This window comes from Protopterus annectens, chromosome 7.part0 (genome assembly GCF_019279795.1).
Source record: "Protopterus annectens isolate FY-2018-M chromosome 7.part0, PAN1.0, whole genome shotgun sequence".
Lineage (NCBI taxonomy): Eukaryota > Metazoa > Chordata > Ceratodontiformes > Protopteridae > Protopterus > Protopterus annectens.
In genome coordinates, this window is record NC_056739.1 from 855281589 (window position 1) to 855307696 (window position 26108).

At 44.0% G+C, this 26108-nt stretch overlaps 1 protein-coding gene across 2 annotated transcripts in view; it reads right to left on the reverse strand.

Annotated features, from left to right (window-relative positions):
- The window catches only part of NOL8 (nucleolar protein 8), a 1174909-nt gene that overhangs the window by 1022359 nt on the left and 126442 nt on the right, over nt 1-26108 (reverse strand). For both annotated transcript variants that reach the window (XM_044077406.1, XM_044077405.1), the window contains exon 4: nt 3013-3091. In XM_044077406.1, coding sequence (XP_043933341.1) covers nt 3013-3091 — 79 coding nt within the window. The remainder of the gene's footprint in view (nt 1-3012; nt 3092-26108) is intronic.

Sequence of the window (26108 nt, forward strand, 5' to 3'; positions counted from 1 at the left end):
ACCCTCCTACTCAATTTATCCAAAGCTTTCACACTGCCTCCTCTTGTCTAAACTCTCTCATCTTAACATATCCACCTCCTCTATCAACTGGTTCTCCAGTTACCTCTCTAATAGACAGCAATCGGTCAAGTGGAAAAACTGTTTGTTCTTCCACTTTCCTTAACACCCTCACAGGAGTACCACAAGGGTCCATATTAGGCAGTCTACTATTTAATATATTTATAAATAACTTCCAACAGTGTATTCCTAATGCCAAGCTTGTCCAATATGCAGATGGCTCTATGATAACCTGCTCTGCTGAATCCCTCCCCAAAGTAAACAAACTCAAGAAGCCTTCCTATCAACCGAGAACCGGATGTTAAACAACCATCTAGCACTAAATGCTTCCAAAACCAAACTTATGATATTCACCCCCCTCAAAGTATACTAAAACAGACAAGAACTCTTTCTCCACTAGCCAAAACAGGACCTCTAAAGAGTTCGTAACCCATACCAAGCTACTAGGTGTCACTATTGACAAACAATTTAAATTTGACATTCATCTCCACACAAATATAAAGAAAACCCACCGAAAACTAGGCATTCTCTACTGTCACAACCACTTCCTTACTCCCTCAACCAAACATGTACATTCTGCCACCTTCCTCATTCCCTCCCTCTTGTATGATGCCCCCCTTATCTCCAATCCAGTCTAAAGACTGGACTAGTTTCCTGCTATAACAAAATCTCAGGTTTGCCACTGGTGCCAAAATCCTCCAGTCACCACTGTAATGCCCTCTGCAAACTAAATTGGCTTGAATTGCCCCATCATTTCTCCTTCATCCAACTTTATGCACATAAACTCATCTTTAAACCCTTTCTCTGCCCTTCCCTTGACTCCTCCCTCAAATTCCATCAGCCTGATAGACTACTCAGGTCAAACAAACAAAACCTGCTCTAACTCCAGGCAAATTTCTTTTGTCCTTCTCTCTATCCAGACTCTGAAATTCTCCTCCTCCACAAATTCGTACCACCAACAACCACTCCCACCTCTCATCCCCCTGGCAATGTTCCTGCTCCCACCTCTCCTGACTCTTCTCTACAGAACCATATCCTAGCTATCTCTCCTCTCTAATTTCTCATTACTCAGATCCCTCTTCCTCTAGTTCTCCACACCCTACCTACCTCTCTTTGTCAAATTTTCATAACACTGATCCCCACAGTCTAGTTTATCTAATTCTTCTCCTAAATCGAGGATTCTTACTTCTTCTTTACATACTTATATTTTTCACTTCACCTATTGGTCCTTAATTTCCCTCTTCTCTGATTCTTTTTTTTTTTTTTTTTGTAATCTGACTTGAGAAGTCACTAGTGTGGGCTATGTAAATATATATACATATAGATACTTCCTTTGATTGCCTTGTAGAACCATTTAATACTATTATTTCTTTTGGTCGTAGACTTTTTATTTCCATTATATACTACAAATTTTACACATTTTATATACTTTGTAACATTTTGTTGGCATGTTTGTCTAATTACTTTAATCACTTGTTTAACATTGTTGGAGCTTTTCTCCTCAGGGCTCCTTGGACCAAAAGACTATCCTGGTAAACAAACTGTAAAATAAATAAATAGTTAAACTACTCCTGGACTATGCAATACGTATTCAGTTTTTATGGGGGTGAAGGCTGGTAATCTCATTTACAAAAGGCAGTTAACACACCCTCAAATACCTATATGGCCAGATGGACAGCTGTAAATGCAGGCTTTGCCAGTCTCATATCTCTTGACAACCTGATATAATTATCCCCATTAGGATGGGTGCTTTCCTGAAGAAGAAATCTGTCAGAAAACTAACTTTTTATTAATTAACCACAACAGTAGCAGCTTTCTTCTGATGTCTCAGATTTTTAAGATGACAAGGTATGAATGTTAAATGGAGAGAATTCTTTAGTTGGTGGCTCCAAATTCTGTCCCATGTGGACTGGCATCCAGCTGCAACACCACATTTCCACTGCTAGGCCCCAGAAAGACCAACAGCTGAGGAAATGGTACAAGGAGGCTGTGTAACTACAGGCAGACAATACAGCACCTCATTACAACCTCAGACTTGAGCCCTTGCAGAACTGATAGGGATACTATTGCCCAAGGTTCTCTGCTTTGCCCACAGCTACTTTTATCACTGCCTTAAAAAATTGTGTGTTAAGTTCCTTTTACGTGTTTTTGTTGTTCTGCAAGTACACTGTTCCCCTACTGGTATAAGGACAGCCATCACCTGGACCATGGCTAAAAGGTGTGTGCGCGCCAAGACAATACACAGGCTTCAGATGCAACATTAAAGCTTTCTCATAAGAAAACCTTACAGGAAGAATAACACTGAAGGGGAAGGTTCTTTCATGGAATTTGCCTTTTCTGCAGACACAGTTGTTTTTTTTAGCTCCTGTGGATATCATCAGTCTTGCAAACATCTCTAGAATTATAACAAATTAAACAGGAACTAACAAAGAATGCAACAACCACAAGAAAGGATATGAAAACTTTTGCCCAAACTGTGTACTTGCTGCTCTGATACAGAATGCCTGAAAGGGGCCAACATAATGTTCAAAGGATCACAGGATCATAACTAAAAACTTAACTGTGGCAAAAAAATGAAGATGTGAATTTTTTTCACTTTTCAGCAAGACATCCTGCCAACATCTTTCTCAAGACTAGACAGGCTCCATTATGAGGATACCAAAAGCTCTGAAGTTATTTAGTAAGGACAGAGAAGCACCTGTGGCTGAATCAGAAGGGAAAAAGAAATTCACACTGAAGAAGAGGTCCTTATGATGACTATACACAGGAACTTATACCTAAAAATGTTAACATTTCAGCTGAATGTAAAGGCTTATCTATTCCAAGATATTAACCAAAAAAAAAGTTTCTTCTTAGCCACATTATGGAAATTGAACCCATGCAGGAACATCAAGACAAGTTTTTCATTTGTATAACTTAATGAATGCTTCTCAAATTCAAAGAAAAAAACTGTACCTGTGCAAGAAGCTCTCTTTGGCCTGCTCGACTTGCAATGTTCCTCCTTTCCATCTCGTTTTATTTAATATAGATACACCTGTAATAAGATGTAGTTGTTCAAATTTAGCATGCAGTTCTTCAAAGCTTTTAAAATTAAAATAAATAAATAAATAAATAAAAGCATTCATAAATGCATGCCAAATTTCTATGCTAATAAGCCAGCAATGCCATTGCCTGTACATTTCCTCACAAAAGGTTACTCCAAATTACTAATAGTTCAAGTCAAACAAGTTTAAAAAAAATGGAAAGGGGGAGGGCTGAAGAGCTGGCATTAAGAAATGTACACCACCTTTCTACCTTTCTCTGACTATATACCTCCTCATTCTGACAACAAAGCAGTATGCATGTCAAACATGCTTTTTACTTCTTCCCCAACCCCATGGGTATATGGAGTCCACATCACGAGAACAGTGATGATACAGATGGAAGCACTGTGTATTACGGTACTGTTAGAATTGACTGGTCTTGATGCACAAAGGATTTGTTACAGTCCGCTGGTATTTTGAGAGTAGTGCAATTGAAGCATTTGCATTCCTAGATAAAAATAGTGTTAATTAAGAAGATATTTAAAGGGTCAGAGGCAAGAATTAAGGAGGAAGGGTTCCTCTTCGACAAGACATGTTTGAACAGAGGAAACAGGCAGGAGTGTCCTCTTTCCCCCTTTGCTACTTGCTTTACAGTTATGAGCTACTAAAAAAAGAAGAAAAGGGAAACTAATTAAGGTACTCCGCATGGCAGACATTATTCTGTATTTGACAAATCCAGAAAAAAGACACTTCAGGGTTTTGAAACAGACAGTTTCAGGTCTTGTATCCACATATGAAATGGTTTAGCAATATCCATACTTACGGGGACATAACACAAATTATTTTGGTACATGGATTAAAAAAATATTGTTATGCCCACCAATGGTAAAATTAATAAAAAGTGAGAAAGTGGAAACTTATGGATATGGATAGGAAGATGCAAGCAGTGAAAGTATTTTTAGTTCCTTCAAGGGTTAAAGTACCAAAATCCAAAAGCTGGATCTCAATGTTCCGCAGAGTGGTGGTCAACAGCTTCTTGGAAGGGAAAGATTCAGCTAGAATGGCAAAGGATTAAAGCACTGTGTCAAAAGCTGACAATGCCACCACAAGGTAAAGTAATACTTAGCTTCTTAAACTTCTGAAGGAGGCTCAGGCATATTCAACAGTGTAAAGACATGGACTAGAATATATGAAAATACTACCTCAGTTTTAAAAGGCTTACGCTGTGCCATCTGTGCCCACACCAAATTTGGGAGCAGAACTGATACATTTCAATGAGTTAAGAAGCCTGACAAAGATGGAATGGACAAATGGAAACATCCAGTGTTCCAGTCATGATGAAAGGTAAGGTTCAAGATGCATGTAGATTTTTCAAAATAACCATTAACCATGTGCTTCACATTGTTCATCATCCACTCATCACACAGAGTACATATTTGTTTCCCTACCAAGAATGGAACACTATGAATTAATTTATCACAGGCCTACCTATACATGTAAAATGAGGATCCAACTAAAAATTTCTGAAAACAGTCGCTATTCTAACACAAGTTTTGTTTACAGCACAGCTTCTCCACAGGGATTCTGAACAAAAAAAGTAATGCTCTGTACTTGGCATAACGCTAGATCTGTGTTGTCTTCTGTATGTCAACAAGCGGGGTGTATGAAATCGGTTTGAATCAAGAGGCTGATCATTCACACTTTTGGCTCCAATGCTCAATCTCCTGCCTGCCATAATGCACTGCCATCATAACAGCCCCTCAGATCAAATTTTCTCAACAAGACATTACCACAATTCTAAAGAAGGAAACCTGCATGCCTAAGCAGAGCACAGTAACCAGGCGGAGTAATGTAATAGGAATGCAAACAAACAAGTCTCCAGATAGGTTCAGTGTAGTCTAGCAGGAGCCAGAGAACAGTGAACATTTGAATTGGGGAAGGCAGGTGCAAATGCAGAGACCAAAGGCAGCATAAAGCTAGAACCATATTGTCTAAGTTCATAACTCTCATATCGCATGTCTTTTCTGAACATCTCATCTCCAGGAATGATCATGGAAGAATTTTCTGGAGAACTGTGGAATCCAGGGAAGCTATGCAACAGGACTGCAGGTTGAGCTTGTAATGCAGACACAAATGTATGCAGACTATATGGCCGCTACACAAATACTGACAACAGGGACACTGCTAAAAAAATGATAGCAGCAGTGACTGCTCTTGTACAGCATGTTTTCAGCTTGGAAGGCAAACACAATCCAATGGCTCTATCAACAAAGGTACTGCCATCAGACAGCCACCTGCCAGAGTAACCTTAGATATGCTGGAACCTAGTTTTGGCTTGGAGAAGTAAATGAAATAACTAATCACATTTCTTAAAACCCTTTGTAAAGTGTATATAAAAAGTACAATTAACTGTGAGCATCTTACAAGTGAAGAAGGTATTCACCCTTACTGGAGAAATTTTGGATGATGACTGGCAAATGGATAGCTTGGCTCAAATATGTTTTGGAGGCCGCCTTGGGCAGGAAGGAAGGAAGGTAGGCTGGGATTAGTCTGGAGAGAAACTCTATCCTTAAGAAATTCAAATATGGACTCCAAAATACCCCTAGCCAACATCACAGCTACCAAGAACAACGTTTTCCAAGACAAAGTTCAAATCAGCAATAACAGCAGGTTCAAACAGTGCCTTAGTAAGAAACTGTAGCAGAGCAGCTAAATCCCAAAGTGGCACAGGGCCCCTTCAGCGGGGGGATGGGGTGGGGTAACAGAAAGATACTGTTCAAGAACATCTGAAATCGTGAAAGAAGCAATGGGCACATGTTGTTCTCCCACATGGGAATCAGAAATGGTTGCTAATTGGACTTGAGAATACATACCAGCCCCTGAATGAAAGGTCCAACCGGAAGTCCAAAACAGAAGGCAACAGTGTCAAAAATGGATCTAAACCCTTGGAGATGGCCCAAACAGTAAACCTCTTTCACTTGCTTCTGTAGGTTTTCCTAATTAAATGCTTCTGGGAAGAAGTTGGAATATGAATAACTCTGGAATACATAGCCTGAATTTCTGGTCATCACTGGAAGTAGAAAAACTGTCAGACGGATGGATTTGATGTGTGGGTGAGGTTTGCCAAGGGATGGGAGATCCGATCTAGAAGGGGATCCAGGACCCATGAAGAATTCACTAGGTGATGCCACAAAGAGGCGGAACCAATTAAGGTCCATAAGAAAATGCACAAGGTGAGACCACAGAAAGAGAAAACCAAATCTGTAGAAGCCAAAAGGGGCAAATAGAATCATGGTTGCTTTGTACCAGGTCTCTTTCTGCAGAAACCCTACAAAGAGAAGTTGGAGGGTAAGCATACAGGAGACCTGGGTGCCAAATACGCACCAGAACATCCCATAGGGACCTTCCCTCCTGGGGAATCAGTGCAAAGAACCTGTTAGACTTGGTACTGGATGGGTTTAAACAGGGACTGCAGCAAGGCTGGTGCCAGCGACAGAAATTTTATTTTTGCCACCAATTAGTTCAGGTACTACTCCTATGGCAAAAAAGGACAGACCTGCTCAGCTGGTCCACCAAGATACTGGACTTCCCCAAGAATGTGCATTGCAATAAGAAAACACTGGGAAGACAATATCCACTGCCAAACCCTCATGGTTTCCAAGACAACAATTAAGAATGGGTTCTACTGTGATTGCTGATGGATTAGACCAGAAGCATACACTGTACTGCAATCACACCCGTAGAGTGGCAGCCCTGAAAGGTCTGCAACACAAAGATGACTGCCCGCATCTCCAGGGCATTGATGAGAAAGCTGGCCTCAGCTTCGGATCAGGTACCTTGGACCATCCTCCCTTCATGGCCAAACAGCAGTGCTTTGAAATGGAAATGATTGGCTCCCAGATGCAACAGTAAGAATCTCCTAAACTGCCTGGTTACCTTAATGAGACAGCAGGCATCCTGGAGGTCCACTGAACACATGCAGTTATCCTTTCTCAAATGAGCAAATAGGACTGAAAAGTGACCATTTAAACAGATGCTGGTTCACTGACTGGTCCAACTGACAAACCTTAAACTGCCCTTGGGTCCCAGTTCTTTTCCGTACTAAAGAACTGAGGGCAGGCTCCATATTTTTTCTGATAATGTAGTACCACCAGAATGACTCATTTGTTGTGCAGCACTAATATCTATCAAGATGCTGCTCTTCATTGTCAGGTGGAAGTGTTTTGTATTCCAAGTTTGGGGGAAAAGCAAGAGGGATGCAATTCTCTGGTTATCATTCTCAACACCCAAGAGACATAAGTGATAGGCAGCCAGGTGTGAGTGGAGAAATACATGCTCCACAACTCCCTCCAGAGTAAGTCAGGCAATCGTTCAGGAGCGCAGGAAGGCTTGGTCAGTGAAAGGACCTCGAAACCATTGTTTCTGCAGTCTGCCTCTGCCTCTTGGGTGGTCCACTGAATTTCCCTTCCTTTGTCCTGGCGACCTGTCAGCAGAAGTGCCCTAAGCAAAGCACAGAGAGTTTTAGAACCATAAATGTTTCTCCACCCTCATGGTTAGACAAAAGCACCTCAGAGGTGTGAAGAAACTGATTCCAATTGCAGACAGTTTTGTCATCCTGCTCAACTCCTGTGTAGGATAACTCTGACCTTGGGACCAAACAAAGTGGACCCATCAAGTGGGGTATTAAAGTTAAGGTTCATAGGTTCATACTAGGCTATCTGCCCAAGGGCATTTATAAGCCTAGCCCATAGTTATGTGGCTTTCGCCACCCCTTTAGTTTGAAGAAAACTATGCCTTATTATTTTGTTGTGCCTCTGTCAAGCAGTGACACTGAAGTAGTCCCTGGGGTATATCTGCGATCTCCCATCCATTGGTCAAGATTCCTCTTGAACAAGGCCAGTGAGGTGCTCTGCCTCACATGTACTGGGATTTTGTTCCACAGCATAGGGAGTCTCTGGGTGATGAATCTGTCCCTCCAGCACGTTCTATTAATAACCATGTCAAGGTTTAAGTCTCCCGCCCTTGTGGTTCTGAGGGATCTAGATTTTTTGAGGTGAAGCATATTCATCAAATTTGGGTTTGACATGGCCTTATATTGTCAGGCACAGGTCACCTCTGAGCAAGCGGTATGCGACTGAATAGAGCTGGAGTTCTTTCAGTCTGGCAGCATAAGACATATTTTTGAGACCCTTTATCCTTTTGGTGAGGAACTTTTGGGGCCTTTCCAGCTGCTGCAGGTGTCGGGTCAGATACATTCCGAATGGGGCATTGTACTCAATCATAGGTCTAATGAGTGATGAGTACAGGGGGACGATGACCTCCCTAGATCTAGATGTGAATCCTTTCATGATCAGGTGGGCAATGTAGAAGGTTTTCCTAACTACTTTGGCAACATGAGTGTCAAACGAAAGGTTACTGTCAACCTGGGTCCCCAGATCCCTGATGACTTCTTCTGTGCTCAGTGGATTGCCACCTATATGGTAGCTAGGAGTAACCTTGTTTTTCCCGAAGGGTATGACTATGCATTTCTTGGCGTTTAACTTTAGGCCATGGCTCTGGCACCAGTTATCCGTTTCTGTGAGACCCTTCTGAAGGATATCTGTGTCAGATGTGTTTTCGACTATGGCGCCCAGTTTGCAGTCATCTGCAAACTTTGTCAGCCATAACCCTCCTGTGTTTGCTTGTACTTCAGAAAAGTAGATGCCGAACAAGAGTGGTCCCAGGACTGAGCCCTGTGGGACACCACTTGTGACAGGTTTTGAGTCTGACATGGCGCCAGCAACTTTGACCCTGTGGGTTCTGTCACTTAGCCAGTTTGCAACCCATCTTGTGATGTATGGGTTTACATTTAAGCCGATGAGTTTTTCGATGATACCTGAGTGGGGTATTGTGTCGAAGGCCTTTGCCAGGTCGAGGTAGGCTGTATGGACTGCCTTGCCCTCATCAATGGCCTTGGTGACTGTTTCGAAAAAGTCAACCAAGTTTAAGAGGCATGATCTGCCTTTGACAAAGCCAAACTGGGATGGATCCAAAGTCTGCAAGTTCCCTATGTCTTTATTTATGAGTTCCATTATGATCCTCTCCATGGCTTTGCAGATAAGGCTTGTCAAGCTAATGGGACGGTAATTTCCAGGGTCGGTGGAGGCACCGCCCTTATGAAGTGGGACCACAGTGCGTGCGCCACTCCTTGGACGTATCCTGAGGTGAGGCTAAGATTAAACAGCTGTCCTAACTGCAGGTTTAATTCCTCATTGAGTTCGTGGAGCACACAGCCGGGGACACCATCCGGTCCCATGGATGCTGTGTTTTTTGCCTTGGAGAGAGCAGTTCTCACCTGGGCGTTGGAGATGTTTGGGGGCCTACAATCCTCTGGACTAGTTATCTCTCCTTTTGGGAGAAGTTTGCACTGAACCTATCAGCCAGTATGTTGGCAATGTGTGTAGGTTCAGTAATCTTCACATCATTTTGAACTAGTTCCGAGCATATCTGGGAGTTTCCTCCTAGGTTTCTAACATAGCTAAAGAAGGCCTTATGATTGTCTTTTGAGTCCTTGGCGATTTTTCTCTCAAAATTTGCCTTGGATGATTTTATGAGAGCTCTTAGTTTTTTACTTATAATGATCAAAGGTGTCTTACCTTTCAAGGATTTTGCTCTATCTTGTAGTAGCTTCCTCCTTTTGTTGTAGAGCTTGTTTATGGCTGGGGTCCACCAGACTGGGCGCTTGCCTTTGGTACAAAGAGTCTTAGTTTTGTTTGGGATTGCCTGATCCATGCAGTCCTGTAGGTGCTGGTAGAAGGCATTTGTAAGTGATTCAGCGGTTTGAGTAATGGTTACCACTGGCTCAGGGGCCTTAAAGGAGACCACACTAGTTTTTAGAAGTGTGAAGTCGGCTTTTGAGAAGTTTTTCACTGTGGTCTTTTTTATTTCAGGTGGGGCGGGATGAGGACCTCCAGCGAGATTAGTTTATGATCTGATCTCACCAGTGAGGGGTATACTTCCGGTGTTGAACATTGTGATCCCATGTTCGTGATGATGAGATCAAGTATGCTTTCTCCTCTTGTGGGGATGGTGACTAGTTGTTCCATGGCATTTGAGTTTATGAACTCCAGGAACCTTTGGGCTAGAGTGTTTGGGCTTGAATAGTGTTCCCAGTCTATATTAGGTTCATAGGTTCATAGGTTCATACTAGGCTATCTGCCCGAGGGCATTTACAAGCCTAGCCCATAGTTTTGTGGCTTACGCCACCCCTTTAGTATGGGGAACTATACCCATTATTTTGCTGTGCCTCTGTTGAGCAGTGACACTGAGGTAATCCCTGGGGTATATCTGCGATCTCCCATCCATTGGTCAAGATTTCTCTTGAACAAGGCCAGCGAGGTGCTCTGCCTCACATATACCGGGATTTTATTCCACAGCATAGGAGTCTTTGGGTGATGAATCTATCCCTCCAGCACGTCCTATTAATAGCCGTGTCGAGGTTTAAGTCTCCCGCCCTTGTGGCTCTGACGGATCTAGATTTTTGAGGTGAAGCATATTCATCAAATCTGGGTTTGACATGGCCTTGTATGTTAGGCAAAGGTCACCTCTGAGCAAGCGGTAAGCGACTGAATAGAGCTGGAGTTCTTTCAGTCGGGCAGCATAGGACAGATGTTTGAGACCCTTTATCCTTTTGGTGAGGAACTTTTGTGGCCTCTCCAGCTGCTGCAAGTGTCGGGTCAGATACATTCCGAATGGGGCATTGTACTCAATCATTGGTCTGATGAGTGATGAGTATAGGGAGACTATGACCTCCCTTGATCTAGATGAGAATCCCTTCATGATAAGGTGGGCAATGTAGAAGGTCTTCCTAACTACTTTAGCTACATGGGTGTCGAAAGGGTAGTTGAAATCACCTAGTATGATGGTATTTGGAGATACATTTATCCCCTCCAGTGTTTTCAGGAAGGCCATGTGAGGTTCCTGAGTTTGAGAGGGTGGCCTGTAACATGCTACAAATTGCAGAGCAGTCTTGCTTATGGTTAATTGCACCTGGATGGTCTCCGATGCATCGTGCGTTGCCACCAACCTTGAGGTGTGTGTGTCCTTTATGAATATGGACACCCCCCTTCCTTTCTTGGTGTTGTCCGGATTTTGGGGCCGGAACGCATGATATGAGGTGAAACCCGATAGTGCTGGGGTGCTCTCAGGAGCCTTGAACCAGGTTTCTGTCACAGCACAAACATAGATGTTCTCCATACTGAGAAGGGCCTCGAGTGCGTGCATCTTGAGATTGAGACTTCTGGCATTGAGCAGCATTACCCTTAGTTTTTTTCCTTTTTTGTGTTCTAGGGTGGTAGGTTTAGAATTTGAGCTTTGCCTAAAAAAGGCACTATGGGGGTGGCAAGAGCCTTTGCCAATATCCAGAAGCCCAGGGGTGACAGGTGCAAGCCGTCCCTTGCGAAGCAGCGTGGCTTGTCCAGCATGTCATCCCAGGCAGACAAACATTGGATCCCCTTTGAATGACACCAAAATTTAAGCCAATTATTAAAGCTGATCATCTTATCACTGTATTGTGGCATCATTCTAGGTGAAGGTAGGATACTGCTCAAGGTCAGGGTCATACCTGCCTGGGCTACATAATCAGAGAGCTCCTCTATGTCTCTTCATGTAGTCCAAGGAGGTACGTCTCAGGTCGTTCACACCAGCGTGGACAATGACAGAGTTGTACTTGTACCTGCTGTTGAGAGACCTGAGTGCTTGCGTTATGTGGCGGATTCTAGCGCCCGACAGGCAGCTTACCGTGACCTTCTCCTTACTCAATCTGGTGAGCGGGACGTCAGTGTGTCTGACTATGGAGTCACCAATGACGAGTGTGTCTGGCATTGTGTTTGGCCTTAAGGGCTGTGACTGTTTGGCACACTGACTATGTGGTCTATGTGTTGAATGTGTTGTGTCCTGAGGTGGCAGATGTTTGGGTGTCTGCTTTGGTGGCCTCTGCTGTTTTGGTAGATTTTTGATTAGAGCCTCCGAGTATGTCTTTGTGTATTTATGTGTATGATTTGAAGTATTGATAGTACTATGTGAGACTGGGTTTGTGGTGTGTGAGGTTACCTTCTCCTCCTGTCTGGTCTTGCCAGTCCTGTGTTGAGAGAGTTCAGCCTCCAGTTTGGCTATATAGTTGCATCTCTCGCATGTATTTGTGTTTTGTGGAAGAAGGAGAGGGTTGTCCGTGTACATGAGGCAATTGTAACATTGCCTCAATATTCCCAGATTCACCAGCTGAGCAGGAGAGGACACTAGCAACTGATCCCTCGACATGCTAGAAGGAATAGACAAGGACTTTGAAAAGACTCCAGGGGATGCGGGTGATCGAAAAGGGATTTTGGCTAGTGGGGTACTATGTATAATAAAAGTGCTATATCAAGGTAAAAATACTTTAGGAGCAAGTGCTAGTCTTTACAGATAAAGAATAGTCTACTTAAGAATCAAGTAGAGCTGAACTTTCTAGATATAGAATACGCTGGTTTGATCAGCAGTACAGTTCAAGGAAGGCTGTTTTAAGGGAAAATTTGAAGAGTGGAATTTAGGCAGCCCGAATAGTTTAACCTTGATTAACTGCCGCTGCTCTTGTGTGCTCCTGTAGCAACTCCGCGCTAAAGCCTGCCAAAGCGTGCTTTATAGCAGGGGGCTGGAAAAGACAGGAAATGACCCAAAATGGCCAATAAACTACAAGTTACTGCTTTAAACCACTCCTCTGAGGACAAACAGGCAGCTCAGTACTCACCACCCTCATTGGTGAGTAAAGAAACTTCCCCTTGACCAAACAAGGAAAATGGAGAAACACAGGAGCCAAGACAAAGCCCAGGGATCAGCAAAATCTGATCACTGGAACAAACTATTAGAAAAGTATGGAAAACAAGAGTATTTTTTTGTTTTTTTCAAGTTTTTTTTTCAGATAAGCAGAAAATACAATAAATGCTGTGTTTTTCGACTAATTGCTATCAAAAGCTAGTACACTTGAGTGTATTAGCCTGTTGTTTAACTTTTAAGTAAAACTTAAACAAGCAAGTGCAACAAACAATTCAAGCTATTAAAACAGTAAAAACAGGTAATAACAGAATAAAACAGGCAGAAATAGTAGTCGAAAGGCTTAAAAAGTCGAAAATGCAGAAAAAATACTTAGAATCTGGAAAGTTTGTCTTTTCTGGTCTCTGCTGCTCTAGGAACTCTGCTGGACACCACGAGGAGCTGTGCTGAGTTCTCTATAGCCAGAAAAGCCCGCCAAAACGTGCTTTATAGCAGGGGGCTGGAGACATCTTAAAGGTTTCTGCAAAGTCACACAGAAGCATCCAGGAGTAGTGATGAATGGTAAAATGCTGGTATCTGTTGCTCTCGCAGTGCCATCTGGTGCATTTGATAATGGGCACATGGACATCTGCTGCATTTGATAATGGGCACATGGACACTTAACTGCATGGTGACCTGCTATGTCTCCACCACACTGCAGGACTCAACTATCATGGCACTTTAAAGGGATTTGGCTAAAGAGCTGTCAAAAATCCCTTTCCAGTCTAGTCAACACAGCCATGTAAGTTCAGAGCTCAAAGGTTACTGAACATTACACTCACTTACCAAATCTATCCAAAGCCTAGTTTCTCTGTTCAAGGGATGAAAGAAAGACTTCTCAGAAAGCTTTTAGTGGCCACACCACCACCACAACATCCATAAGCCCCTTATTCCAGTATGTATCATCTTTAGATGAGACTAAGGTCTTATCTGGCTTATGATGAATGGGTTCCACAAACTCTGGCTCCTTCCATAACCACTGGGACATCAAACTGACCAAGATATCAACATGCAGTACCACCCAGAATGTAGGCAGGCTTGCACCAAATACCTCGTGGAACACAGTTTCCACCTGGAAAGATGCATCAGAGGACCAACTTCCCCTCTGCCTGAATAATTCTAGGAGTTCTATAAAGGAGACTTCTTCCAGGGGCGATCTGGGGGACCTTAACCCTCACTGAAGTTTGCAGTTTTCCAAGAGGGACTCCTGGGGGATTCATACCCAGAGAGGTCAGTTGTCTTACATGAAGGACTCCAGTGAGGAAATCCAAATGTCTGTTATATTGTGCTTCCTGCACTGGGGGGGGGGGGGGGGGATAATCTGAAGCAGTAGGGGAAACTTTGGTCTTCTTGAGACTAGTTGGTGCCAGCTGTCCCATGGATATGTGATGAGGAACTAAAGCACCTGAAACTGCAGGAGTTTAAGTCACTCCGACTCTCAAATGAGAGAGGATCTTTTCAATGGCCTCCAATCTGAAGATGGTCACAGGGAAGATATCCACAAGTTCAAAGACCTTGACAGAACCTTCTCCCAAGACACAGCCCAGCTTGCACCAGAGGTCAAAGCCGGCACCATGAAGATGAGAGCAAAGGCCCCAAGAGTCAAAATGACTCTGTAAAGCCTGGGAGTCGACCCAGAGTTCAGGGGACTGACACCGAACTCTTGGTTCTGGGAACCAACCAGATCAGACACTGGAGTGGAGTGGGTCAAAGAATTTGCTGGAGTCAGACACCCACATTTTTAGCTCCAGCAAAGGGACCATGTAGGATACACTAGATCCAACACCACCTGATCTGAAGCTCAAATCAGAGAATAAAAAACTAATTTAGGGATAGTTGGGCCTGGTCTCACAACACTAGAGGTAGTAGTCGGGGGAGGGGGAGAGGGCAGAAAAGATCCACAAGCTGAAGCTTGGTCTTCAAGAAGGTCCCGATTATCCTATCCATATCAGCCTTGGTCAAGCTCCTTTAAGACCACCCTAATCTAAATGAAGACACTGTCAAAAATGGACTGGAGAACTAGTGCCCATGCCTTTCCTATGGGAGAGTAAGGGACTGGGTTCAAAGGGGAAAATGGCTTTGGTGAAAAACACCAGTATACAATTATGGAGTGGACCAGAGCCAGAACTGTCCCTGGCAACAATGCAGGGGATTACTGGATTAGAGGGCAATAGAAACTTTGGAACAGGACCTTAAACTGTGCAGGGGTCACGAGTCCTTTTTGAAAACTCCTTGGATCCATCTTTGGAGGAATTCCTGTGCTTTTATTTAGATTTAGAAGAGGAGAATCTATAAGGGAAGTGTCATCGTCTTCCATTTGGGTAGGGAGAAAGCCCAAAGAATAAGCAAATGTCACAGGTTTGTACAGTTGCACTGCCCCAAACAAAAACACACACATTTCTCATGTATATCCTGTGGCAGAATCTTGGGGTTTCAGGCCACATGACCCTTAAATCCCAAAGCCGCGTCAGACATACTTAAAGTGACTAAAAGGGGACAGAAAAGAGCAATTAAAGGGGGGAGAGAGTAGAGAGCAACTAAAAAGGGGAGCAAAAAGGCAATTACTAGAGTAGTCCAAACAGCAGAAAACAGCTCAACACAACCTAAGAAACAACTACCAAATTCACTCTAGAATACTTTTTTTTTGGACAAAACAAACCTTCTACTAAAAGAACGCCACAAGAAGGAGTGAAAAAAAAGCAAACAACTGTTAGATAGGGGAGGGAGGGAGGAAAAATATGTATGCCAAAGACTAGTGCCAGAAGTCTGAAGGCAATAAACCCAACTGTAAAAAGGAAAGGCTATGAGTTAAAAGTAAAGTAGCACTTCTCAGAGAAGCCCAATGCTGAGCCTTTGCAACAGTCTCGCTCCTAGAACTGAAAATGCGATTTGAGGGCCGTTAGGGGAGGCACTGCATTACCAGGAGGGAGGGGGCTTGAGCTTTGGAGTTTAAAGTCTCACTTGCCTGCCTAGGATCCATACTGACTACATATGCTCTTCCACTTGTTGAAGTGGGCAGAAAAAAAAATCAAATCCATTGATCAAAGTTTTATAAAAAGTATACCTGGAACACAATGATATCTTGATATTATATTATAGCAAGGGGAAAAATGAAAGATTACCTTCAAAACTTGCAGCAGATACTGGCTGGGCTAAGAGTGCAGCTTGAGAGCCAAGAACATGTGTAAATTTTTCTGTGATTGAGTTCTCTTACTGAGGACATGTCAGGAATTATGATGGCCTATACAAATCACAGGAAGAGGCTGAAGCAGTTTTAAAAGCACCTCAGCCTCAAAAACGTGTCACAGCTAAGATCTAAATGTGAATTTTGTGAGCTACTACCACAGTGTTTAGCAAATCCTCTGATAAAGACAGGAGTAAGCTGAAAGTGGACTGGCAGCTTGTGAGGAAGCCTTTAAGAAAAAAGTCCGATAACTTCAGATAAGGCTTTAATCCAGAATGCCCCTTCTTACAACTCAAACTAGCAAGGGCTGCTTCACTGTATGGTACTGGAACTACTGTGCTGCTATATGTGCTGCAGGAGGCAAGACACGCAATTACTTTCTTCTCTAGATCACTCTCTTAGGTAAAGCACAATTAAATTCAAAACTGACTAGGAGGTGTGAAGAGATTTACCACCTACTATGGACAAATATTCAATGAGCGACTGAAAATCAGCCCAAGTTTCAATACTTAACCAAAGAAAAGACACTGGAATAAGGATTGCAGCTTGCCTACAGTGCTAAGCTCAATTTTCAGGAGTTAATAGATCAAATTTAAGGAGACAAAGTAGCACAATGATGCTCATGACTTCTTATGATCTTATCTCTTGAAAACAGAGAGAACAGTATTTAAAAAAAAAAAAAGAAGAAGAAGAATCAGATATCTTATTTAGGTCTCTCATAATTTGACAGAGAAGTGCAGGTACAGAGCAAATAGTTTAACAGAATATTAGGAAATGCAGCACCTACCAGGTGCTTGATCTACAGGTGCACACCGTGTCCAGAGCCTAGCACTTATCTCAATGATGTATCACAAGCTCACCTGGCCCTGGAACCTTTTTCTCCAGGAGTAGCTAACTTATCCACAATGGTGCAGTCTACTTTGAATGAACTATCTAACTTACGTGTCACTTCAAGTATTCAAAGATGCTAACCAGCAAGAAAAAAAGGTTCCACTTAAATGAATACATTTGTAGAGCAATACTGGGTTTAAAACTATACACAGTTTACAACTGAAAATAAGTACTCAGCCAAAAGGTTAATGGAGTTCTTCCTTCCTGTAACAGGAAGTAATGTCCATTATGTACTACATAAATAACTAACAAGCATTCATTGGACTGCCAGAAGAGGTACTTCAACTACCAAAACTAGCATCAGAGGGTGTAATTTTTAGAAGCAGCTGGTGCTATTGCTACCTATACAATTATGCGAGTGAAGAAGCATGAAAGCTGACTTGCCATTGTGTGACCTAGCACAGACGCACCTCACTCAATGAGCCGATTTCGTTACTGACCTGATAGTACAGTGACCAAAGCTGCCAGGTGCTACCACTTAACAAGACTGGTATACAGCCAGTAGTGCTACTGCCAAAATTAGCAATACAATTAATTAACTTCACCAGTGCTGTGATACTGTTGCAGAGTACACTGTCCATAAAAAAGCTGCTGGTACACACAATGAATTTTAGCTTATAACACAACTGTGTAGTTATCAAGTCACAAACTGCATACGCCAAGCTCCAGACTGTTTATAGAGGACTTGCTGCCAATTGAGTACAGTTGGTTGAAAGCTGTTTTTTGTATGCTATACCTTTCACCCCGCCAATCATTCCTACTCATACCTTTTTATGTACTTCATGTAATATCCACTTGAGGGCACCAGATATTCAAGTTCTGAAAGCATGTCTTGCTTTTACATACGTTTAACCTCGTCTTCCCAAAAATCCTTAGATGAGAATACAGTTAATTCTCAGTTAACCGGCACCCATGGGGATTGGTAGATACCAGATAACTGTAGTAGCTGGTTGCTTGAGAATTACTATTAAAAACAGGCCTGACTAATAATGTACCCTATACTATTTGTTTGGTATGACTTTATTCCTATCATCCGTTTTAAAACTCAAAACTCTAAAAATGTAAGGTAGGTTTCTGCGGGGGAAGACAAAGTGGAACACATGAAAATTGTACTGCATTTCTTCATCACTAGAACATGTGCAAACAGTGCTTAACACAAAAGACTGACTAAAAAAGAAATTAAAGTAAAGCAAGTTTACAAATACTGCAATCAGTATGCAACACAGAATATATTTACTGCAGTTACAACTTGGCAGTAGTTTTGAGCATTTACCAAAGAAGTCTAGGGTTCTGTCAGTAAAACCAATATCATCTCCTCCAACTCCATCAACATAGTTTAGCACATAACATTTCCAGGTACAAATATTTACAATCCTCATGAGTGGTGTTTAAACATCCACCAATGACTAGCCCCCATCCTTAATGAACAACCATAATCTCCATACATTGCCTTGGTCTACATCAGATGGTTACACATGCCGTTGTAACTTTTCCCGTACTTCCAAAATCTTACAATGACTCAACAAAACAATACAGCAATAAACTGTTTCCATAGGTACCAAACCAGGACATCTTTGTCGCCTTTTCCTAATCCTTTTTGTTTTTCCAAATCTTATATTTTTCTCTGGTTCCTTTTCCTAATCCTTTTTGTTTTTCCAAATCTTATATTTTTCTCTGGTTCCTAACAAAATAATTTATTCTCGTTCTTGCCTAAGGACCACAGAGTCCATTTATTGACACACTACCCCAAGTACTGGCCAAGCTACCAACTTGTAATTCATTTTACCTTGATCTCTCATTATATTGCTTCTCTCCTATTCCAGACTTTTCCCAACAACTTACGTCTCTTAGCGATATATTTTTTTTTTGCCATTAACATAAGCTAAATTAATGCTTCAAAATAATTTACACCTACCCATTTTTACCAAACTTAAATTACAAGTTCCTTTGTTATCCTAAACTCTTCCCTTAGTGTGTCACTAACATTTTCTATTCTTTCTATAAAATCCTCTTAGCCCCTCACGTCCCAAAATGAGAAGTTAGTTATGTACCTACCATAACGTTCCATGTTAGTTGTCTTCTCTCGCCTTCTTTCTTGCTGGATGGGTTCGGAGCCGAACCTTGGCTCCGACTCGGCCTATACTATAGCTCGAGAGCTAATTTTACCGGCTCGAGGCAACCCTATATCCCATGATGCTAGGCGGTAACTACCCAGATCTTGTTTGGTAGATGAGAAACAATAGCCAATTCAGTCTCCCCTCTGAGGTGGAGGAGGAGAAAGGAGAACTCCCCAAATATCATTACCTGAAGCTGTATCTACCCCAGGACCAACTGTCTGGGCTTGGAATAGTGCAAGATAAGGTCCCTTAGAAGAAGGTGAAAACCTTTCGGTCTGTCCAGGCTAGGGGGATGGTGGGCGGGAAGCATGAAAGGCGAGAGAAGACAACTAACATGGAACGTTATGGTAGGTACATAACTTCTCAATGTTAAGTTGTCAATCTTGCCTTCATTCTTGCTGGATGGGACCGCGTCCCTAGTACCTTCATCCTGGGTGGCACATTGGAACAGACTCTTGAGAACGGTGGAACCAAAATTTGCCCTGTTTCTGGAGGCCACATCCAATTTGTAATGTGTAACAAAGGTATGAGGAAAGGCCCATGTGGCTGCCGCACAGATAGTGTCTATTGGCACTCTAGCTTGAAAGGCTGCTGATGTAGCTAACGCTCTGGTTGAATGGGTTCTTGGCCTAGTAGTCCATTTTTTTCCTCTGAGTTAATAAATATAGGTAATCACAGAAGACAGCCACCTAGACAGGGTTACCTTGGATACCAGAAGGCCTTTTCTACTTTCTGCATAAGATAAAAAGAGTTGATCAGATTTCCTGATTTGTTTAGTTCTGTCGAGATAGTAGCGTTGTTGACGATGAACGTCCAGGCAATGCAGTTTTTGCTCCGCCCTGTTTGAATAATTCGGGAAGAAAACTGGAAGATCAATAGATTGATGTAAATTTGCCTGAGAAGCCACCTTGGGTAAAAAAGACGGGTTAGTTCTTAGAGAAACTCTGCCTTTGTGGAACAATAAATAAGGACGAATGCAAAGGGCATGAAGTTCAGATACTCTACTAGCAGATGTAATGGCGACTAGGAAGAGTTTCTTCCAGGAAAGTAATTTCAATGAACAGGAGGCCGCAGGTTCAAAGGGAGGGAGAATCAGGGATGCTAAAACTAAGTTTAAATCCCACTGTGGTGGGGGGGTCTTTGATCGGAGGCTTGAGTAAAAAGATACCTCTGAGGAATGCCTTACAAAGCTTATGTGAAAATTTGAAATGGCTGCTAACTGAACTTTTACTGTGGAGGAAGAAGATCCTGAATGAAAAATTTCAGCTAGGAAATCCAAGACCGAGTGTATTGGAGCAGTGAAGGGATCTATATTCCTAGCCTTTGCCCAAAAGGAAAAACGTTGCCATTTACTAGCATAGATCCTTCTGGTGGAAGACTTAAGGGAAGCTACAATAATATCCTGGACAGAATTTGAAATCATTGGAAGCCTGGCTAGGGACGGAAGTGGAGCAACCAAGCTGTGAGGTTGAGAGATTGGAGGGATTGGTGCAGCTGCCCTGACTGATGGGCCAAAAGATCTGGCACTGGAACCAGATGCCAAGACTACTCCAAAAGGTGACGATGCAGGAAAGGGAACCATATCTGTCAAGGCCAATAAGGGGCAGTGAGGATCATCTTGGTTCTCAAGGCGGTAGCTTTCTGAATTATCTGTGTGATTAATGGAAAGGGGGGAAAAGCGTATAGAAGTCCCAGAGGCCAATCGTGGACTAGAGCGTCTCTGGGGCGATGGCTTGGAAGGGGGAAGAGTGAAGAAGTCGAGGCACTTGCTGTTTTGTGGTGTTGCAAAAAGATCGCAGCAAGGAAACCCCCACTTCCAAAAAATTTCGTCTGTCACTGATTGCTTGAGAGACCACTCGTGGGGCATGAGAATAGCTCTGCTCAGCCTGTCCGCTATGACGTTGGACTTCCTGGGGATGTGCGTTGCTATCAGAAACCGCTGAGAAGAGATCGCCCATTGCCAGAGTCTGAGTGCTTCTCGACACAGGGGATAGGACTTTGTTCCGCCCTGCTTGTTGATATACCATACTACGGACATATTGTCCGTCTGAACTGCAATAGCCCCCAGGGGAAGAGAGCCTTGGAGGGCTTGCAACATCAAAAGCACTGCTCTCATCTCCAGGACGTTTATGTGCAAGTGGCATTCGAAAGGTTGCCATGTGCCATGGTCTGTCCTGCCCTGAAAATGCCCCCCCCCCCACCCAATCAGGGAGGCATCCGATGTGACTGTGGCGACCAGGGGGGGGGGGTAAATGGTCTGCCTTGATGGACTTGAGGGGGAGACCATCCACCAAGACAGATGTTTTCTGCAAGATAGAGTTATCAAGATCTTGTGTGTCATAGGGAGCTGTTGGAAGGACCACTGGGAGAAAAGCATCCACTGAAGAAGCCGCATGTAAAAGCGGGCAAGGGGAAGAAGCCTGATGGCTGCCGCCATGAGACCCAATACTTTCACAACATACCTGGCCAGAATTTTGTTGCTCTGAAGGAGGACGTGAACATGATTTTGAATATCTAAGACCCTCTGCTCTGTTAACTTTGCTGAGAGTTGAACGGTGTCCAAGGTGGCGCCTATGAAGGTAATAGACTGACAAGGTGACCAGGCAGACTTCAAAATTTAGAGAAATACCTAGCTCTTTGCAAATGTGAATGGTGTAATCTCTGGCTAGAAGAAGTTGACGCCTGGTGGTGGCAGTGAGGAGCCAGTCGTCTAGATATGGAAATACCTGGAATCCTTGACGTCTCAGGTGAGCCGTAACTGCTGCCATACATTTGGTGAACACTCGGGGGGGGGGGGCTGTAGTGAGACCAAAGGGCAGGGCTCTGAACTGGTAGTGACCGGCCCCCAGCCGGAAGCGGAGAAACCTTCTGGAGCGCCTGTGTATTTTAATGTGGTAGTAGGCATCCTGAAGGTCCAATGAGCACATCCAGTTGTCCTTGCCCAGAAGGGGTAGAATGGACTGTAGCGTGACCATCCGGAACCTCGTTCTTTTTACAAACTTGTTTAGTTTGCTGAGATCCAATATTGGCCTCCAGTCCCCTGTTTTTTTTTGGTACCAAAAAGAACTTTGAGTAGACTCCGGATCCTAGTTGGTCTGCTGGGACTGGCTGGATGGCTCTCTTTTTTAGCAGCTTTGATATTTCTAGTGCTGCTTGTTCCCTTAGACTGGGTGGAATGTCTGGAAGAGTCCCCATTTGAATCATTGGGGTTTGGATAAAGGGGATTTTGTAACCCTCGGATATAATCAACTGCACCCATTTGTCTTGAGTGAAGGAGAGCCAGGCTTGTGGGTACAGCGATAATCTTCCCCTGACTGCCTCCGAAGGTGGACAGTCGGGCAGCACCTCAGGGATGCTGAAAGGGTTTGTCAGAGAGGGTTTCTCTGCTACCCTGATTCTGCGGACCCCCTCTGCCTCTTGGACGGCGTCTGTTATTGTTCCCCCCTCTGCCTCTAGGGGGGGAATTGACCTCTTGCGTCAGGCGTGACTCCTTTAATTTGCAGAACCACATTTTTCCACCCTTTTGACCCTTAGGATATGGTCTAGATGGGGTTGAAAAACGGACTCCTACGGCAGAGAGTCTTGCCATCTTGTTCGCACCTGGTCAAAGTATCTTTCACTTTAGGTCCAGACAACACTGAACCATCAAAGGGGGAGTTAGTGAAAGATGCCTTGAAGGGGTCTGCGAAGTTGCAAAGCCGCATCCAGGCGTGACGCCTTAAAGCCACACCTGTGCCGGCGGCCCTACTCGCTCCATCGGCTGCATAGGAAATAAGCCGCATGGAGGAGTTAACAATGGAATTCTGGGTTCCTAGCTGTGAGTTAATTTTGTCCTGAGAACCAGCAGCTGACGGATCCTGTAGGATTTCACCCAGTTCTTTGAGAATGTCTCTTTGAAGATGGGTGAAGTGGCATAAGTAATTCAGCGACCGCATGGCAAAGGTCGCTGACGAGAACATCCGCTTGCCGTACCTATCCATTGTCCTAGATTCCTTGTTAGGTGGATGGATAGGCATTGAAGGATCAGCCAGTTCTTTCTTGGTGGCTGCCGCCACCACCATGGCATCAACTGGGACACCTTTAGATAATAATTGCTTATCTGAAGGGGCTGTTATAAATTTGGAAGGCCTCCGTGGGGTGGGTTCCAACGAATCAGGGGCCGTCCACACCTTCCGCGCCACCACTTCCATAAGGGGGTCGAAGGGTGGAGACACCCAGGAGGTGGAGGGTCGAGAACCAAAAGCCTCCAGGTAAACAGATTCGTCCTCGGAAGGATTAAGGGAAGACCAGTTCCCCCTCTGTTTAAGGATTTCAAGGATGTCAGAGAAGGAGACATCCTCAGAGGGGGACCTTGGGGATCCTTCTGACTCATCCAAGTCGGTATCAGATGTGACTGACTCAGGGGAGTCCGCATGCTTCCTCTTACATGTCCTCCTACGCGGGGGTTCACCTGACGGGTCAGGAGAAACCTCAGAAGAGGAGGATATTCCCAATGGGGAAACCTGAGGCATTGGATCTCTACGGCTGGGGGCGAGAGAGTGGGAAAAGACCTCAGCAGGCACTACAGTGAGAGGAGCTGATGGAGCTGACCGTAGAGCAGGCACTGGGGCCAGTACGCTCATGAGCTCGAAGACGCCCCTATCAGGCAGGCTAGAGGGCTCCCGCTCCGAAGAACTAGGAACCCTAGCCGGCACCGACAGGGACGGCTCCGAAGCCGATGTCGGGGCTGAACTCACCAGCGCCGACGCTCCGAGAGGGAGAACGGGGTCAGACAAGGGTCCGCTGCCACTCGCCCCCTCGGAGCCGGCAAGAGAGTCCAAGCGTCCGGATCCCTCCAAGGATGGCACCATGGACGTGATCGGAGCAGATGACGGAGCCGAAGGGTGAGGTATCGGCTCCGACGTCACAACGGTCACGGCTCCGAGGAGCTCCGGCTCCGAACACTGGGGCAGAGTCGAAGGAGGAATAGTAGGTTGTATGGATGTAGCCGCTGTCTGATGAGACGGGCTGTGAAGCATTTGGGCCAGTGCCTGAGACTTTAACAGTCTGCTAACCACCCTCTCAAGGTCATGGTCGGAAAGCCTGGAAGACAGAGAGGAATGGCTCCGATGGCTCCATTCCGAGAGTAAAGGTGACCTCGGAGCCGAATGGATAGATTCCAGAGATGGAGATCTGGACCTCTTGCGTGTGGAGGGCTTCGAGATTGATGGAGCCGATGGAGCCGTAGACACATCGGCTCCAGCCGGAGCAGACTGTGAAGACTGAGTCTTAGAGGCATCGGCTCTGGCCGGAGCCGATGCAGGAAGCTGCGATACAGAGATATCGGCTCCAGCCGAAGCCAGTCGTGTCACAGAAGGTGAGCCACCATCCGAAGGCTTAGAGCACGGAGCCGACGGTTTGGGTGGCTTCGAAGGCTTCCCCGGCATGGACTCAGCCGGGGAACCTTCGGGCTTTAATAAGCCCCTCAGAATCAACTTATTCCTGCACTCCTGCAGGACTCTTGGGCTGAATGCATGGCACACAGAGCAAGAGTCCTGCAGGTGCAAGGGTCCCAGGCAATAAACACAAGAAGTGTGACCGTCTGTCAGCGACATCTTCTGACAGCACGAGTCACACTCCTTGAAGCCCGAGACCTTTGTCTCTTTCGACATATTGCTGTCGAAAAGAACCAAAGTTCTAAAGATAGAAACACACACACACACACACACACACACACACACACACACACACTCAAACAGACAGGGATACAGGGATACTAACGGGACACACACACACTAAGAATCCCTGTGAGGGAAGTTAAGAAAAACGGAAGGGCCTAAGGCCTAACCTAGGGTGGGGAGTATAACTGGGATAAGGGATAAAGATAGGAACTAAAAATTTGAAACAACAGAGAAATTAGCCTATTTAGAAAAAATAATGGGAAAACTAAGTAGAAAAAACTAGAATTTTTCTTAATTTTAATCACTAACCTGTGAGCCGGTAAAAAGAGCACCTCGCTAGCGAAAGCGGCAAATGAGATCTGGGTAGTTACCGCCTAGCATCATGGAATATAGGGTTGCCTCGAGACGGTAAAATTAGCTCTCGAGCTTTAGTATAGGCAGAGTCGGAGCCGCGGTTCGGCTCTAAACCCATCCAGCAAGAATGAAGGCGAGATTGACAACTTAACATCATGCAATACCACGTTCCTCTGTCATCATTAGTGTAACTTCAACATTTACTGTCAGCTGAGAAACATCTTCTGGAGTCTATATTATAGGATGCAAAAATACTTGTGTAAATATTTCCAACAAAACATTTTTAATTTTCATGACTTTGTTGCTAATCTAGAAGCTAGGAATATTTAATTCCATCCACTGTGCCTCTAAGAAATCTCATCCTAAACCTCTGGACAATTCTGTCCTAACTTGCAACTTTCGCTTCTGCTCCATTTCCCCAATCCCATAATGTGCTCTTGACAACCTTTCTCGTTTACCTATCAGATACTGTAATAATGCTAGCTTTGTCTTCTGCTCTTCCTCTCTTCTTTTTTGCTGCTATTAACCTGGTGCACGTTTGTTATCATGCATTTAAGTTACAAGTCCACTTGGCCTCCTCCCACTCCAATTAGCCCTATTCATTATACAGTTGGTCTCAATATCGCAGTTCTTTCTCATCTTCTATAGCTTTTCTACCTTAACTAAAATATCCTTGACTCCATACTCTTGACTTCATTTCTAGTGAGCAGTAAACACCTCTTCCAACCTTAAATTTGCTTTCTATTACAATACTGGGCGTTTTCCTTTCTTTAACTGTCCAGTCTGTTTTCCTTCCATCTTTTCTAAACATTTTATAGATTCTTCACCTTTACCATAACTGCTTTTGTGTACGTTAGTTGTATCTGATGTAAGATATACTACAAAACCTATCTTCCATGTGGCTTGGTATTACCTGTTCAAGTGGGGTAATGTTAATCCCCCCTCCCCACTCACTACCATTAGACTCTGTGCTTTTCCCTCATTCCAAGAATTCTTT